The sequence below is a fragment of the Protomyctophum parallelum genome, assembly GCF_964188405.1.
Source record: "Protomyctophum parallelum genome assembly, chromosome: 1".
NCBI lineage: Eukaryota > Metazoa > Chordata > Actinopteri > Myctophiformes > Myctophidae > Protomyctophum > Protomyctophum parallelum.
Window position 1 is genome coordinate 95,580,496 of NC_139697.1, and position 19,349 is coordinate 95,599,844.

The 19,349-nt window shown below is 46.9% G+C and overlaps 1 protein-coding gene across 1 annotated transcript; it reads right to left on the minus strand.

Moving 5' to 3' along the window:
- Positions 1-221: 221 nt before the first annotated feature.
- Positions 222-12,193, minus strand: LOC310866023 (aminopeptidase NAALADL1-like; the record flags this gene model as incomplete). The annotated part of the gene is given in 20 exon segments (XM_083775297.1): positions 222-399; positions 1,677-1,769; positions 2,060-2,147; positions 3,159-3,332; positions 3,493-3,574; positions 3,949-4,042; positions 4,468-4,559; positions 4,916-4,935; positions 4,938-4,967; positions 5,049-5,112; positions 5,291-5,376; positions 5,954-6,073; positions 6,355-6,440; positions 7,028-7,132; positions 7,257-7,350; positions 7,466-7,658; positions 8,147-8,266; positions 10,108-10,235; positions 10,538-10,710; positions 11,988-12,193. Coding segments are annotated over 20 exon segments (2,226 nt in total).
- Positions 12,194-19,349: the final 7,156 nt, after the last annotated feature.

Sequence of the window (19,349 nt, forward strand, 5' to 3'; positions counted from 1 at the left end):
CATCGTAGTTTTAGTCAATAAAATCAACACTGCATGCATGTATGTGGAAAAATACTGTTGTACGGGTCCATTTGGTTTCATTTTTCGCTCTCAAGAGTAAAGGATCTAATGAGGGTCCATTGGGTTACCAAAGGGCCATCATTTGGCTGCAGGGACCACCAGGGACCCCCTCCTCAAGGAGCACTGGGTGGTCCCCGGACCACTGCTTGAGAACCGCCGTCCTAAATGCCGTCCAGCAGGGTGTGTGCGGCGCCCTCTATGGCCTGGCTCAGGATGGACACGTGGCGGTGGACCTCCAGCCAATCGGTGGCCAGTCCTGACGACTGGGCGGCGACGAAGGCGTCGGCCAATCCCGGGAAGGTGGGCTGACCCGCCGAGCTCGACGCCCACAGGACATGTCTGGACACGCCCACAACAATGACACAGGTCACACAATGGCACATGTAGGTCACACAATGTGACAGGCACACTTAAACATCACGAGGCGGCAAGAGAACTCTCTTCCTGGTTTTTAAACAGCTGGTGGATGGAAATGGCGCACGCGGGCGGCTTCAACTTGTAGCGTGGGCGTGGCCAAAGCGTTTCCGGTTTTGTGCTCACGCTACAAGTTTTTGACGCACTAGCGTCATTTTCCATCCACCAGCTGTATAAAAACCCAGAAGAGACGCCAGAACTAGGCGTCGTTTTCTTGCCGCCTCTCGACGCAAAAGTGTGCCCGCACCCAATTTGACAGGTCACACAATAATTCAGGTCACATAATGTGACAGGTCACACAATAATTCAGGTCACATAATGTGACAGGTCACACAATAATTCAGGTCACATATGTGACAGGTCACACAATAATTCAGGTCACATAATGTGACAGGTCACACAATAATTCAGGTCACATATGTGACAGGTCACACAATAATTCAGGTCACATAATGTGACAGGTCACACAATAATTCAGGTCACATATGTGACAGGTCACACAATAATTCAGGTCACATAATGTGACAGGTCACACCATAATTCAGGTCACATAATGTGACAGGTCACACAATAATTCAGGTCACATAATGTGACAGGTCACACAATAATTCAGGTCACATAATGTGACAGGTCACACAATAATTCAGGTCACATATGTGACAGGTCACACAATAATTCAGGTCACATAATGTGACAGGTCACACCATAATTCAGGTCACACAATGTGACAGGTCACACAACACACATTGGTGCGGGGTGCAATGCATAGACATACTAACAGTCCGACAGGCATTAGTCCGACAACACCATCGCTCCCGACATGCGCGGCAGATATGGCCGCTTGCTTGCTTACCTCGCTATCATTACGATAAAGTTGCTGAATAATCCCTCGCGTTCACATTTTAAACGAGAGGCATGTTGTTGAAGTCAGAAATGAAGAGCTTAGTATATCAATCTGGTCAAAACCACGGAGAGCTCCTTAGATTAGGAGATACGAGGCATTCTTATCGGTAGAGGGCACAGTGGATTAGCCTAACTAAAACATTCTTATCGGTAGAGGGCACAGTGGAGTAGCCTAACTAAAAGTATTTTTCTTCCACTACAGACGAGAGGCTGGTCTGTATTTCATGCGAGCGCAGGAAGAGAAGACTAACAGAGCTATGGACCAGAGCTACATGTATTTAAACTAAGTTGACATTCACCTGAATGCGTATTTGTGTGGGAACGCCACAGGATCCAAGAAGGAGCGATCCAACAGCATGAGCTGGTCGTTGATCCTACGCACCTTCAGCGGCCTGAAGACAAAGACAAAAAGCGTATTATTTAGTTTTTTATTAGTTTCAGTGTCAGTTTTCGTCTTTCTAATACTTTGGATTATTTGGATTAGGTGCAGGGTTGTTGTATGGACATATAAAATGCCTTGATTTTGTGGGTGTAACTTTAGTGCACCATAACTATTTGTGCACATAAATACATTGTTAAAATGTGCGTGCGTGCGCGTGTGAGTGCCCGTGTGCGTGCGTGCGTGTGTGTGTGTGTGTGTGTGCGTGAGTGCCCGTGTCCATGCATGCGTGTGTGTTCTTACGTTTCCTTGGCCAGATCTGAATTTCGTATCAGCTGGTTCAAACCCTCGGCTGCAGAGCGGAACGACGCCACTGCTCTCTGTAGAGGCTCTGAAAGGAGAAAACAACACCACCTAGAGGCTCTGAAAGGAAACGTCTGGAATGACGGGTCACCCTATATCACAAGTCTCGCGTTGCCAGGCTGTCGCCTCTCGCATTGTTCAAAATGCTTCCGTATACATAGTCTGGAGCAACGGAAGCTCTGATCATGAGTAAAACATGAAACGGAAGTGAAGCCTCGAAATAGGCAAATTTATCATGAACATTAGGGAGGACCAATTATATGAAGATAGATTGAAAAGTGAAGTCATCCTTTGAGTTGAATTATGAGCCTCCTACCCATACTGATTGGTTTAGACACTGTATCCTACCCATGGACACTGTATCCTATACCCATACTGATTGGTTTAGACTTTAGACACTGTATCCTACCCAGTGAGATGCTGTGTTCAGACACTGTATCCTACCCAGTGAGATGCTGTGTTCAGACACTGTATTCTACCCAGTGAGATGCTGTGTTCAGACACTGTATCCTACCCAGTGAGATGCTGTGTTCAGACACTGTATTCTACCCAGTGAGATGCTGTGTTCAGACACTGTATTCTACCCAGTGAGATGCTGTGTTCAGACACTGTATCCTACCCAGTGAGATGCTGTGTTCAGACACTGTATCCTACCCAGTGAGACGCTGTGTTCAGACACTGTATCCTACCCAGTGAGACGCTGTGTTCAGACACTGTATTCTACCCAGTGAGACGCTGTGTTCAGACACTGTATCCTACCCAGTGAGATGCTGTGTTCAGACACTGTATCCTACCCAGTGAGATGCTGTGTTCAGACACTGTATCCTACCCATTGAGATGCTGTGTTCAGTCACTGTATCCTACCCAGTGAGACGCTGTGTTCAGACACTGTATCCTACCCAGTGAGATGCTGTGTTCAGACACTGTATCCTACCCAGTGAGATGCTGTGTTCAGACACTGTATCCTACCCAGTGAGATGTTGTGTTCAGACACTGTATCCTACCCAGTGAGATGCTGTGTTCAGACACTGTATCCTACCCAGTGAGATGCTGTGTTCAGACAGCTGTGTGTGGTAGAGGTCCACAGCTGTCTGGAGGTAAGCCTCCAGGCTCTCTGCGTAGTCGCTGCAGTTGAGCGGCAGGAGCAGGCTGTCGGCTAATCGGATCAGGACGTTCCCTGCCGTCCTGGCAACGGCCTGGTGACTGACGAACCCTGTGAACGCACGCACGCACGCACGCACGATAAACATTTTTATAAACGCGCGCTGATGAACATTTTATCAAATTATTGTGAGGCTAAATCTCATTAAATGGTGATCCGTGGCTTGAAAACCACCGAGTCACGAGTTAACAATAAAAGCAGTGATCCTCACCAGGGTCGATGAACTTCGAGGCGTAGTCGAAGGTGTCATACGCCGTGTGGTACGCGGGGTAAATTCGAGCCTTTGTTTTTGTCTGCGTAAAACAAAGTTCCCCGTGATGAGAGACATTCTATTTACTTTGTTCACTTTCATTTCGATGAGACAGACAGCGCCGAAACTCGAAAGCCTCAAAGGAGATGGCGAGTCAAGAGGTCACACTTTAACCTAAACAATAATTGCTTCTTTTCTATCAACTGCTCACCCCTTGAAGCCTTGCACTCATGGAAATGTATTTGTTTTTGTCGCATTGCTGAGCCAATAATGTGATGACCGGCGGAGAAGGGCACTATAGTCCTCTATTGACTGTTGACCCGGTCATCACATTATTGGCCCAGGAATGCGCTGATTTAAAAAGAATCTCCATGGGTCTTCATGGGATGTGCATCAACACGGCGTCACTGATCTTACCCGGTCGTAGGTGTAAGCGATGTCCATGGAGGTGATGCCCAGGTAATGGACGAACGCGGCGTAATCACTGCCCGCTCCGCTCAGTACGCCCACCCTGACCACACATATTTATTTGACAGGGACAAAGCTCATTAATCAACATGTCAGTTTTCACTGACAGTAAGTGTAGTGTGCCTGCACACAACACCATGCGTTGATGCCATGTCTGCATATGTGCAAGCACCCAACACTATGTCCATACAAAAACACAATACAGTACAATACAGGAACAGATCAACATGGTACAGTAGACATAATGTAGACATAATGAGCATGAGGGCAAAGCAGCTTCACATAAACCCACTGTATGAAGACCAGTGGTTCTCAAGCCTTTCAACTTAAAACACACATTGAGCAGGAACCCAATATGCAGTGTGGGGTCCCTGTTTCATCTCTTTCAGCTAAGGTGGTCCTTGGCCTGAAGAAACGTTGAAGACCCCTGGCATAAACGATACGTTGAAGAGGTGACAGTCAGTATACCTGGGGATGGTCCCGTGCGCGGGGCTGCTTCTGTTGTTCACTTTGACCCAGTTGTCATAGACAGACGCAGAGTCCAGTCCAGGAGCTTTGACCTGAACACACACACAACACATGATTATTACTATTTACCATGAAGCCTTGAATTCATGGGAGACTCTTTAGTTTTGGTCACAGTCCCGAGCCAATGATTTGATGACCAGGTGGCTACTCGGTCATCACCGGAGACGCTGGTCAACAAATGATTCATGGCTCCAGAATGAGACAAAAAAAACAAAATCTCCATTAATTCATCAAGGCTTCATGCGTCGTGTAATTGATAGAAAACAATTCATTATTTTGGATTTTGCTCAGAGTTTTGGACTATAGTCAAACTCAGTTCCCAAAGATTTTCGTAAAAAAGGTTTGAGAACCACTAGTGTAGTGTGTCATTTGACCTCTGACCTCCCACCTGTTTAGCGGCGGTGAAGACGGCATGGCCGAAGCTCTGAGCGTGGCGTTGGCTGAAGAGCAAAGCATTGTGGGTCAGCATTTCATGAATACTATACGAAACAGGAAGTCATCGTCGGTATAGAGGTTCTTACCAAACACCGATATGTCCACGTTGATGTATGCGACGGTGCGCTCGCTCAGGAGGGCAGAGTATTGCTGACGGACAGACAGACAGACAGACAGACAGACAGACAGACAGACAGACAGACAGACAGACAGACAGACAGACAGAGGACATGAAGTTAGTTGGTGTGAGTGAAGAGGAGACAGACAGACAGACCCCTGAAGGGAACAGGCGAAAGCAGAAGGTAGATTCGTAGAATAAGACTGTCACCTCTGCGTATTCTGCAGAGCCAATGAGTCCAAACTCTTCTGCACCCCAGCTTCCAAAGATGATTGATCTCCGAGGTCTCCATTTTCCTGCCACAATAAATGAAACACATGAAGCCACAAACATAAAAAAGAAATGGCAATTAAATAAATGGCCGGACAAAGTAGTCACATTTCCATTTCTTTATTGGCACACAGTAAAAAAAGGAACGCTTACGGCGTCTGGGCTATGCAGAGCCCAAAACGTGTAAGCGTTCCTTTTTTGGTGGCAATGCAGTTGTTGTTGACTTTTCCAAGTTCGCGCATCTACTATTGTTTGTGTTCAAGAACTTCTTGTTAAATGTAAAAGCAAATAAAGATGTTAAATGGGTGTGTGTGGGCCCAGGCCGTGGCGTAACGGTCTGGGCACCTGACTGGTAATCCAGTCGCAGTGTGCCGCGGGTTCGACTCCCGAGCCCGACACGGCCTTTACTGCATGTCATCCCCCATCTCTCTCCCGTTTCCTGTCAGCCTACTGTCTGTCCCTTCAAAAATCAATAAAAAGGCGTAAGCCGCAAAAAAATATCTTAAAAAAAAAAAAAAAAATGGGTGTGTGTGCGTGCGTGTGCTTGTGTGTGTGTGTGTGTGTGTGTGTGCGTGCGTGCGTGCATGTGTGTGTGAGACTGACCCTGTTTCACCATGGTTCCCAGCACTCTGGTCAGCTCCAGCATGACCGAGGTTCCACTGCTGGGGTCGATGGCACCGTGCACCCAGCTGTCCCTGTGGTTCCCGTAGATCACATACCTGTCTGGAATATACCGTTTCAGTTACAGATACTGTCATTTCATTCATTTCTAGGGAACCCCTTTTGGTGTTAGCGTTATGTTATGCTTTAGCTATTGAAAAATAGCAGATCTACAAGCTCATAGCGCGCCACCGAGTGGCGCGCTACGAGCTTGTAGGTCTGCTATTTTTTGAAAAATCGAAGAACCACTGACATATAGAAACATAGCTTTTTCAGAAAACTGTCAGGATGTAGAAGACATTTTTAGAATCTGATCTCAGGTCAGCATGGGATAAGTCACTCACCTGGTTCCACACTCCCCCGGATCACCCCCATCACGTTGGAGGAGTTCTTGAGCTCTCCGCGGTTGTACACGTCCAGTTTCACGACACTGGGACAGAGGGGTTCGCGTTCACACAACAAAACACCATCTTTATTTTATTGTCTTTGAAAAAGGCTGTGCTTCACCCCCCAGACAAAAGTTGCCTCATTCAAATATGTACACATTTTATATGAATTTTATAATACACGCCACCTTCATACTGTATATACGAGCCCATTGTAACTTCAAACTTTTTTCAAAAATGTAACCGTAGATTCATCATGAACACACGTCCTTGGTTCTGGCGTCTGATATTGTCCTTTTAATTATTATTTCTTTCTACAATGACTTGTTTCAAATTCATTCGATTTTTGTAATTGTATTTTAATTTCATAATGTACCCCCCAAAATCTATTAATCTACTTGTTAATGTAGGGAAATGTAGTCCTACTATACCTGTTGCTGAAGGGAGGTGTAGTCCTATACTCTACCTATTGATGAAGGGAAATGTAGTCCTACTCTACCTGTTGCTGAAGGGAAATGTAGTCCTACTCTCCCTGTTGCTGAAGGGAAATGTAGTCCTACTCTCCCTGTTGCTGAAGGGAAATGTAGTCCTACTCTCCCTGTTGGTGAAGGGAAATGTAGTCCTACTCTACCTGTTGTTGAAGGCAGATGTAGGATTGAATCCCGGAGCTCCAAGGTTGTAGGTGCAGTTGAACGCTCCCTGCCAAGTGGTGGGGGCCGAAACTCCGCCCAAAGCACTGCAACAACCAATCACATGAAGGATAATTCAATAACAACCAATCATAGTGTTTGGGAGGGGGAGGGGGTGGGGTCATACAGCCCCAAATCCATTTCAGGAAGTAAGACTGTCTCTACACGTACCAGATCAAAGCATAGGCGTCCTCGAATCCGATTGGTTGGATTGGAATAGGCGGGACTCCGGTAATGTTTTCCTCTGGTATTCTGTAGGTGTCCTCTGCAAAACAGACCCGTGATCAGCCTTAATCTATCATGGATCTTGGATATAGAATACATTGGAGATACATTGGACCTATAGGACAGCATATCATGTTGTTAGCCAATAGCCATACCTCTGGCGGCCAGGTAAGGCGTGAGCATGTCTCCGTATTGGCTGGTGAAGGAGCCTCGCTCCACTCCGGAGGGGGGCATGTACCAGGAGTAAGGGTAGGTCTCGTTGAGGTCGGACATGAGGCCGTCGTTGATGTCCTGAGGGTCCGTGTAGACCAGTACCCCGCTCACGCCGTAGGGGGCAGCGTTGATGGCCTGCATGGTGGACACCACGAGCACATCTTTGAATAATATATATTCTTTCACAGCAAACGTTTTTTAACTCGTATCCTTGCTTCTGTGGGGTCCCTGAACAACACATTATCAGCAGTGGTGTGTTTTGATTGGATATATATGATGTGTACTGTAGTCATAGCACGTTATAGTACACATGTATATTGTATAATATATAATATAGTATAGTATGTATAGTTGACATAGATACTCCACTGTTACGTTCTTAGTTTATACATGATTCATGATAACTACTTTTGATATATGTGATGTATGCCATGCTTTTTGTTATTGCTTAAATGTATGCCATGCCTTGGTTTTTGCTTAAATGTAAGTCGCTCTGGATCAAGAGCGTCTGCTAAATGCCTAAATTGTAAATTGTATATCAGTGGTGTGTTTTAATTGTATATCAGTGGTGTGTTTTGATTGGATAGCAATGGTGTGTTTTGATACTAGGCCCATGTACCCACTTTATCAGCTCTTCCCGCTCCTCCGTATCTGGTGATGGCGATGGTTCCTCTCAGGTCCATCGTCTGGTTCAGATGCTGGTAGTCACTGACTCGGCCCTGGTTAGCATAGACCAGCTTCCCCTAGTATAGCACAATAACCTGGTTAGACCAGCTTCCCCTAGTTTAGCACAATAACCTGGTTAGACCAGCTTCCCCTAGTTTAGCACAATAACATGGTTAACATAGGTTACCACACAAACCACCCAAAAAATCGTTTCGTCCAATGGGCTCGACTCACATGCGCACAGGGTTGCGCATTGCCGTATGCGTCGCATATATGGGGGTGTCCTGCAGGGCTGTAGGCTGCGTAGGGCCTACCTGGGGGTGTCCCGCGGGGCTGTAGGCTGCATAGGGCCTACCTGGGGGTGTCCTGCGGGGCTGTAGGCTGCATAGGGCCTACCTGGGGGTGTCCTAGGGGCTGTATAAGCTGCGTAGGGCCTACCTGGGGGTGTCCCGCAGGGCTGTAGGCTGCCGTAGGGCCTACCTGGGGGTGTCCCGCAGGGCTGTAGGCTGCGTAGGGCCTACCTGGGGGTGTCCTGCAGGGCTGTAGGCTGCATAGGGCCTACCTGGGGGTGTCCTGCAGGGCTGTAGGCTGCGTAGGGCCTACCTGGGGGTGTCCCGCGGGGCTGTAGGCTGCATAGGGCCTACCTGGGGGTGTCCCGCAGGGCTGTAGGCTGCCGTAGGGCCTACCTGGGGGTGTCCTGCAGGGCTGTAGGCTGCCGTAGGGCCTACCTGGGGGTGTCCCGCGGGGCTGTAGGCTGCATAGGGCCTACCTGGGGGTGTCCTGTGGGGCTGTAGGCTGCGTAGGGCCTACCTGGGGGTGTCCCGCAGGGCTGTAGGCTGCATAGGGCCTACCTGGGGGTGTCCTGCAGGGCTGTAGGCTGCATAGGGCCTACCTGGGGGTGTCCTGCGGGGCTGTAGGCTGCATAGGGCCTACCTGGGGGTGTCCTGCGGGGCTGTAGGCTGCATAGGGCCTACCTGGGGGTGTCCCGCAGGGCTGTAGGCTGCATAGGGCCTACCTGGGGGTGTCCTGCGGGGCTGTAGGCTGCATAGGGCCTACCTGGGGGTGTCCTGCGGGGCTGTAGGCTGCGCAGGGCCTACCTGGGGGTGTCCTGTGGGGCTGTAGGCTGCGTAGGGCCTACCTGGGGGTGTCCTAGGGGCTGTATAAGCTGCATAGGGCCTACCTGGGGGTGTCCCGCAGGGCTGTAGGCTGCGTAGGGCCTACCTGGGGGTGTCCTGCAGGGCTGTAGGCTGCGTAGGGCCTACCTGGGGGTGTCCTGCAGGGCTGTAGGCTGCATAGGGCCTACCTGGGGGTGTCCCGCGGGGCTGTAGGCTGCATAGGGCCTACCTGGGGGTGTCCCGCGGGGCTGTAGGCTGCATAGGGCCTACCTGGGGGTGTCCCGCGGGGCTGTAGGCTGCGCAGGGCCTACCTGGGGGTGTCCCGCGGGGCTGTAGGCTGCATAGGGCCTACCTGGGGGTGTCCTGCAGGGCTGTAGGCTGCATAGGGCCTACCTGGGGGTGTCCTGCAGGGCTGTAGGCTGCATAGGGCCTACCTGGGGGTGTCCCGCAGGGCTGTAGGCTGCATAGGGCCTACCTGGGGGTGTCCTGCAGGGCTGTAGGCTGCGTAGGGCCTACCTGGGGGTGTCCTGCAGGGCTGTAGGCTGCGTAGGGCCTACCTGGGGGTGTCCCGCGGGGCTGTAGGCTGCGTAGGGCCTACCTGGGGGTGTCCCGCAGGGCTGTAGGCTGCGCAGGGCCTACCTGGGGGTGTCCCGCAGGGCTGTAGGCTGCATAGGGCCTACCTGGGGGTGTCCTGCAGGGCTGTAGGCTGCGTAGGGCCTACCTGGGGGTGTCCTGCAGGGCTGTAGGCTGCGTAGGGCCTACCTGGGGGTGTCCTGCAGGGCTGTAGGCTGCGTAGGGCCTACCTGGGGGTGTCCTGCAGGGCTGTAGGCTGCGTAGGGCCGGACGACATCAGGCTGGTCCTGGTCGGGGTTCGGGCCGTAACCTTTCTCCGTCTCTCTGGCGGTGTACAGCACAGCGCCGGACCCGCCCACTGGAACAAACACATGACCCTTCCTTCAAACACTTTACCACACTTTATGCCAGTGGCATTATTTCTTTCATGTGAAATGTTTTAGTTGTTGTCCACGAACTACATTTTAGTCAGCCACATTTATCAACTGTAGATTTAGTCGGCTAAAATCATATTGTAGCCTACAGTATGTAGTCGACTGAAACTAGCCTAGGGTAAAACACTTCAGATGACTCAAATCAGACTAAAACTTAACAGAATTTTGTTCAAAAGACAACGACTAAAACCTACAATGTGAATGTGCTGTGAGAATGGCCACTGACCCACAGTGACGCGGTTGGGTTTGCGGGGGTCCGGGAAGGACAGGTAGACCAGGTACTGGTCTGTCCAGACGTGGTCCAGCCCACTGTGGGGGTCCTTCCATCTGTCCAGCATGTACTGCACCGTGCGCTCATCTCCCGCTGTGGTCGCCATGTGGGGGGTCTTGGTCAGCTCTCTGTCCCAACACGCACGCACGCACACGCACACAAACACATACATGGATGCACATGCACGCGCACAGACACATGGACGCACACACACACACGCACACGACACCAGTGTTAATTTTGATGACTAAAACTATGACCAAAGATGTTAGTCGACTACCTTTTCACTGATGAAAGCTAAACAAAAACTGAACAAAAACTAATGGCTTTCCGCATATTTGTAGAATAAAACACTTCTATTTCCACAGTGCAAAGGAAAGCTATAGCTATAATGTCAACCAACCATCTAAGTTCTTTGGTACATTAACATTGCAACTTACGTGGCAGTTGATTTTGACAGCACAATGATTACACATTTAGTTTGAGTCGGGGTATTAGTATTTCTATATTGCAGTATTGATACTTTTTCCATTCAAGTCCTTTTACCCCTTCACTTCCCTTTGTAATTTTTGAATTAATATTTGAACATTTTCAGAAAACGTAGTTTAGTATTTTGAAGGTGTTTTTAGAATCAGCCTCAGTCCTAAATGGGTTAAGTAAAAACGTTGAGTACTTTTTTCCCACCACTGCGTCTATAGTGACAGTTGACCTCTGACCCTGAGAGGAAGAAAGACTGCAAAAGCAGACAACAGTAGCTCAGCGGTAGAGTGGCCGGTAAGAGCAGCTGGATGGGAACCGGAGTGAGATTCCCAGTTCGAACCCGGGCTCCCCCAGAGTTAGTCATGTCGAAGTGTCCTTGAGCAAGACGCTGAACCCCTCCCTAATTGCTCCTGATGTGCTGGTGGTTGATGCCTTGCATGGTTTCCCCCGCCATCGGTGTGTGAATGGGTGAATGTAATGCGCAATCTCTGTAAAGCGCCTATATCTAAATGCACCATTTACAACCCGCAACACTCCAAATTAGAAGAGTATGCAAGGCTCAGGAATTCAAATGGAAACAAGGAAATGACAGCATTCAATAAATGTCCTTTTCACATATAGTTTATTACCTCTAACGAATAACCAAAGGACGCGTTTCGTGCGCGAGCGGTGAGCATGCGTGTGTGTATGTATGTATGTATGTATGCATATATGTGTGTGTATATATATACAGTATATATGCATGATACAATCAAGTACAATTGAATGCAGGTGCCGACTGTCATCACCTTTGAAAGGTATCAAATGAGGACTCAAATGGTACCAAGGCAGGATAAATGCCATGTGAAGTCGATTAGTATAGATAGTAAATATAGAATTAAAAATATACACACAATCACAGAGAGCCAACCCCCCAACCTCTGACCTCAGGTTGTCGCTTATCTTCAGGGCGTCCACTTCCTGGAGGAAGTCCCGGACCATGTCTTCGTCCAGGTCCCGTGCCACCTCCCTCACCCAGGCCGGGGTCTCCTCCTTGGTCTCCTCCTTCTTCTCGATGGCGTAGTGCCCGAGCAGGATGCCCACCGCCAGGCACCCCAAAAACGCCACCCCTAGAAGCAGCTTCCTCAGCATCTTCACAGCTTCACTTGAATTCCGTCAACCTACAGTACGTGGTGGAGCGGGTGGTTCTGTCTGTCTGTCTGTCTGCGACCGATTGTCTCTTAACTCTTAAGCAATCACCACCGGCGTTGCCAGTTTGCGAGCAAGCAAGCAAGCATAGATAGAGGGGGGCTACTAGTACTACTCAAACTTTGTCCAAATTTGACTGAGCATTGGATTCTTTTTTTTTTTAAATTTTCGTTTCTTTTCATGTCATATGAAAGCAGGGAATCATATTATAGCTTCAATTGACATATTGGTTGTTCAGTTTGACCCACCAGTTTTGGAGCTATGGCTATAATGTCTTGCAGAAAACAGTGAGTTGAGAAAACAGGCTTGAAAGGTTCACCTCTGTGGTCTCTTACATTACATGTTTAAGCATTTATTTCATATTTACATATATATACATTTCAGACATGCATTATGTGAAGAGTCCCTCCATCTCATCCTTGGTCTGCCCAGGGGTCTCCTCCCAGTGGGACATGCAAAGAGGACCTCCGTATAGGGAGATGCCTGAGAGGCGTCCTTATTAGCCCAAACCTTTCCAGGCGGAGAAGCAGCGACTCTATACTCCAACTCTCCGAGTCTCTCTCGTGTGACTGAACTTCTTACCCTATCTCTAAGGGAGAGGCCAGCCACCTATCTGTGAAAACTCAGTTCGGCCGCTTGGATCCGCAAACGTATTCTTTCGGTCATGACCCACACTTCGTGACTCCCGAAAAATGCAACTCCACAACTATGAATATTTAAAGTGACGTTACAAGGAAAACAAGGCCAAAGTCGCTTATAATAAGCAGACATGGCAACACTGATCATAAGGTGTCAGTAAGAGCCCCACCTCCATCTGAACAACAGCCTACCGGTGGACTTTGAACAACATTATTTTTTATTATTGTTTTATTTCTTTTTTTACAGCATGGCTCTGCAAGAGAATATAGGAGAGCTAAGGTCTGTGTGTACTTAAGACTATTTTCACTACTTCTTAAAAAGTATTTTTTTCCCCCCACCTTTAAATTCATGGATATATATTTATAGTTATATATTTTTATGGAATTATTTAGAGGGGGGGGATATTTCAGATAAAATTGAAATCCTTTGTACTCAATTCATCAAAGGATGCTGTGGTTCAAAATAGAATGTCAAGGTTGAAGTTATTTTCAACATGACGTAATGGAATCTACTATTCTCTCAAGTTTTCCTCGTGACACATACCATATCGTAAAACCGTACAATTTACTATAATAAAAACTATAAGAATATAAAAGAACACAATTACAATTTGACTACACTCAATTTAACTTACACCTCAACATTACAATGTTAATTAAATCCAATGCTTTATAATGCAGTCTGGAAAAGGGCAAAAATAAGACATTGTTTTACAGTAACACTTTGACTGTTAACTCCACTCGATAAGGTCGGGTGGCTTTGAAGTCAACGCTGTTGCTGTATCATCATCATCATCATCATCATCATCATCATCATCATCATCATCATCATCATCATCATCCTCGCAACATGCAAACCCCTATGAAGTGGTGTTCATGTATTGTTACTTTTTATATTGTCTTTTAGATGTATTGTGTTGCTCAGCTAGGTCAAACGGGACACATATCCGGTGTGTGAGCGTTAATCGTATTAATAATGCCATTAAAACCAGCGTCATTTCATAGGATTTATAGGATCTATGTCGTTGCAGATTTCGTGCTGGGGACTGGGGTTAAACGTCAAGTATAAAGGTTATTGTAGTCTGTAATATGACGATGGCGATTCAAAATAAATAAGAGTAATAAATGACGAGGGGCCTTGGATGAAATCCGTATTTACAGTATCATCTGACACTGAATCTAGATTTGAGCAGAAGAATCCCGCTATCAGCCATGGCTACTGTACAGCGTGTCATTGTCCTCTTGTCTAAATGAGGCCAGTTAAACTCAGAAAGGACCCTCCAATGAAACGCCTCAGAGGTCATGCTAGGTGAGCCTTCGCTGTGTGTTTGTCAGCGGAGAGGTGGTGTTGCAACGATGTGCAGTTTACTGTCTGTTTTATTGTTATATTATCTTGAGGATCATGAACCTCCTTCCATACTAGACCAGTGGTTCTCAACATGTGGGTCGGACAACCCTGGTCTCTAAACTACCTCCGCCTGGCCAGCCCGATGGAGGGGTTAAGGAACTGGTCGGAAATAACGTGTTCCTTCCACGCGCTACGTCGTCCGGCCGGGGAAACTCTCCCATGTCAGGTGAAAAGAAGCAGCTTGGACTCCTCATGCATAGAAGGAAGCATGAGGTCAGTCCGCTGCCCCCCTCCCAGGTTGGCAGAGCAGGTATAGCGCCCAGGATTAGATAATTGCCACTGGGTGAAAAGACAATGGGTTACAAAAATCATAGGAAAAAAACAAAAACAAAAAAACAACAACATGTGGGTCGGACTCGGGTCCCCACCTTTTGTAAAAGACTGCAAAGATTACTGCAACAAAAGTATTCAACAAACTATAGAAACATGGCCTGAAATGTTTTTGAACCACTGTGCAAAACAATACGCCTCTGATCCTAAAATGTAAAACTGCAACGTGTGCCTCCATGGGAGCAACGGTAACCGTATCAGCACACCTATGATTCCATGCGCGGACAAATGAAGCGGTCTGCCAGCGTCCCTTTTCTTTTTAGACAGCTGGTGGATGGAAATGAAGCTCCACCCACGCGGCAGATTGCCGCGTCGGCCAGATTCGCGGGAAAAGCGGCATTCTGCCGCGTGGGTGGAGCTTCATTTCCATCCACCAGCTGTCTAAAAACCCGGAAGAGACGCCGGCAGCTTCTTTTGGCCGCGCATGGAAGTTCAGGTGTGCCCAGGCTGTATAAGCAGAACTGCAAACAAAGAGATTCTATATAAAGAGGCGACACTCCCATTAAGTCCCATAGTAACGACCAGCGCCCCGGTGCCTCCGCCTATTGGAGTGATGACGTAACTTCCAGTTGCTTTAAAATACATTAAAAAGTCACGCTGTGCAAAACCACAAACTTGTTTTTATCCTATTCTACTCTCATATATTGATTTACTCATTAATTCTATTCATCATATTTATGAATGGATCAAAGCAGAAATTAGTAACATAGGCCTATTCATTCAGAATGTCAGGGTGCATGTGTGCACGTGAACATGAATGTGCACGTGCACGTGCGACCATGCATGTTTGTTTGAAGTGTTACATAGAAAGTGCTGCCGCCATATTGGAGTGATGCGCCATCTAGTGGTGATATCCAAATATTTGAGGACTGGCGCCTCTTTATATAAAATCTCTTTGCAGCAAAACCGGAACCGAAGAAGAAGAAGGGACATTATGCCCTTTGGGCTTGACCCCTTAAATAAATAATACAATAAATAAAATATTGAAGACCTCTTCTTTACACCAAATCTCTTTGCCGGAAATAGGCTGTCTACAAGCTCACAACATTAGTGGAAATCTCTGTTGCTGATATTTCTGCTAGCAGGCATGAAGCCCATTAAGTATCGTGTAAGTACAAATTCATGGGCTAACATCACGTAATGGTCTGATTAAATTAATATTGACTTTCCAATTATAATGTTGGCTGTATTTCAACCAGCCATCGTGCCAAACACTATATTTTAGGTGACACTGCTCCATAGCAGATGCCAAAGGCTATTTACGAGGTTAAAATGATTAAAAGCCAAAGTCGTTCTTCCGTGTTATATTTCCCTGTATAATCAAACACTGCATTTGTGATCCCCGGGAGCCACGTTTATGTTGTAAGACAATGTCTCCTTGTCTCATTTAATTGAGACATCACATTAATCTCAATCTGACATTTCAGGACGTTCAGGATGTGAGTTCCCTGGTTGGTTGAGTCGGGATATTGTGTGACCCGATCTTGTTCTTTCCTACAGCTGTGCATTTCACAGGAACACCAAAAAGCAAAAGCAGAACATTGCAAAAATATTTTCTGACAAAAATTACTTAAAGGCCTATATATCTCTACTATCGGGAAGAAACCACCTAACTCCAAAATGTATTTTTTTTGCAGGAAATGAATAATAGGCCTATACAATTTTCAGTAAATTAAGTTGGTGAGTTTATATATTGTCAATTACTTGCATGAGAGGGAGAGAGGTGGTGGAGATAGTAGCTTTAGTAGACAGTTTGAGGGTTCAATGGAGATAGTACTGGGTGTACATCAAGCTGCCTCATGCTACAAACAGGAGATAGGCTATATGGGCCTCATGGCTCGGCAAGGCGTACTGACTTAGGAGAAAGTAACACAGTTATCAGCATTTAGTGTTCCAGTTCCTGTATCCTAGTTCTATCGCACTCACTCACTCACTCACTCACTCACTCACTCACTCACTCACTCTCCCCATCTCCTCTCTCCACCCTTCTATCTTTCCCCCATCTCTCTCTCTCTGTCTCTCCCCTCCATCTCCTCTAAGGACACGGGACAGGGCTTGTCAGGATAATTAAATGGTGTTTTTTTGGGGGGGGGACTCAGGGCTGCTGGCGTCTCACTCCATCAGGCTCAAGGACGACTGCAGCCAAATCGATCGACTCGGACGCGGCATTTCATTCTCTGCTGGCAAGTTCACAGTGTCACCAGTGATAAGCACTGTAGAAATGTCGTATTTTCATGCTATATAAATATTGCCTACGTATTTCAACTTTTTTCGTGTGTGTGTGTGTTTTTGAGTGGTGCAACCACTCCAAGGAACAGCAATGTCCGTATCTGTGTTGTTCACCTATGTGTCCGCCTATGTGACGTTAATGAGCACCAGTATGACTATTAGTACCAGTAGGGGCGCTGTTGTGCCAGAAACAGAGAGAGATAGAGAGTGCTACACTGTTGCCTGCTAATGAGAGAGAGAGAGAGGGAGAGAGAGAGGGGAGGGGGGGGAGTTGCAACACTCAGTTCACACAGGTGTGATTTTTTCTATAAGTTAAAGCAGCACTACGGTATGTAACTTTCCTCTTCTACGCCGGATTTAAACACGGTTTCCTGCGCAAGAGCTCAAATGTTTTACCATTGAGCTAATAATAGAGCCTGCCTGCTTGCTCAGGGGATAAACAGAATCTAATAATAGAGCCTGCCTGCTTGCTCAGGGGATAAACAGAATCTTGACCTTTGACCTTGCTCAGGGGATAAACAGAATCTTGACCTTTGACCTTGCTCAGGGGATAAACAGACCTTTGACCTTCAGGCCAAAATGTGTGCTAGATCTCGTCTCCAGGTGAGACATGACCTTTGACACGATCTAAATGTCTCAATAGAAGAGCATGGGGAGACAAAATACAACCACCCCAATTGTATTAACATAATTAAAAGAATAATTACTTAAATAAACATAAACAAAAATTACTATTTATTAATTTTATGAAAGTTACATAGTGAGGCTTTATAAATGCCCTACTTCATTGTACAAGAGTGTCACACAAAAGTCTTGACAATAGCAGATCTACAAGCTCACATGTGATATGTTGTGAGCTTGTAGATCTGCTATTTTCACATAGACACAGGTTCTTTATTGGTATGTTCATTTCCTGAATAGTAGCCATTCGAGGTTTCCACCTGACAATGATCAAAGTGTAATGACGCTAATGCATTCTCTTAATGCCCACGAAACGATGCTGTGGCATGTTACGTTTTTAACCCATTCTGACCTGAGATCAGATTCATACGAGGTTTCCGCCGGACACACACTGGTCTGACGAACCCATTCTGACCTGAGATCAGATTCTAAAAATGTCAGTCGCTCTTCGATTTAAAAAAAATAGCAGACCTACAAGTTCATATCGCGCCACTCGGTGGCGCGATATGAGCTTGTAGATCTGCTATTTTTAAATAGCTAAAGCATAACATGATACTGACACCAAAATGGGTGCCCGGTCAGAATGGGTTAAGTTTTTAATGCAACATTCATTTAATGACACCTTGAACCAAAACCTTTAATCAGCACCTCTTCAGTAGAAATTGAATTCCAGCTGCCCAGTAAAACCACACTCTAATACTGTTGTACTGGGAGCTGACGACCAGTACAAGCACAGTCTGATACTGTTGTACTGGGAGCTGACCAGTACAAGCACAGTCTGATACTGTTGTACTGGGAGCTGACCAGTACAAGCACAGTCTGATACTGTTGTACTGGGAGCTGACCAGTACAAGCAGTCTGATACTGTTGTACTGGGAGCTGACCAGTACAAGCACAGTCTGATACTGTTGTACTGGGAGCTGACCAGTACAAGCACAGTCTAATACTGTTGTACTGGGAGCTGACGACCAGTACAAGCACAGTCTGATACTGTTGTACTGGGAGCTGACCAGTACAAGCACAGTCTGATACTGTTGTACTGGGAGCTGACCAGTACAAGCACAGTCTGATACTGTTGTACTGGGAGCTGACCAGTACAAGCAGTCTGATACTGTTGTACTGGGAGCTGACCAGTACAAGCACAGTCTGATACTGTTGTACTGGGAGCTGACCAGTACAAGCACAGTCTGATACTGTTGTACTGGGAGCTGACCAGTAGAAGCAGTCTGATACTGTTGTACTGGGAGCTGACCAGTACAACCACAGTCTGATACTGTTGTACTGGGAGCTGACCAGTACAAGCACAGTCTGATACTGTTGTACTGGGAGCTGACCAGTACAAGCACAGTCTGATACTGTTGTACTGGGAGCTGACCAGTGCAACCACAGTCTGATACTGTTGTACTGGGAGCTGACCAGTGCAACCACAGTCTGATACTGTTGTACTGGGAGCTGACCAGTGCAACCACAGTCTGATACTGTTGTACTGGGAGCTGACCAGTACAACCAGTCTGATACAGTTGTACTGACCCGTTACAGGACAGGGGAAACTGTTGTGCTTTTCTTCGTCCTTAGTTTTTGAGGTTCACTGCAGAAGCGTTGGTCTCAAAAACAGGAGAAAAGTGACAGAAAAAGACTCGCTCACTTAGACCGAGGCTTAAGAAAATAGCTTTTATTTTTATTTTTGATATGCTCATAAATTGCTCTGTGCCTATAGGGAGTTAAAATTAGCAAACATTTCATCAGTGCTATAAGGGTGGATCACAGATAAACAACTTGCTTTTAAAGCGCTCCAAATCAGTTCAGCGCGGGT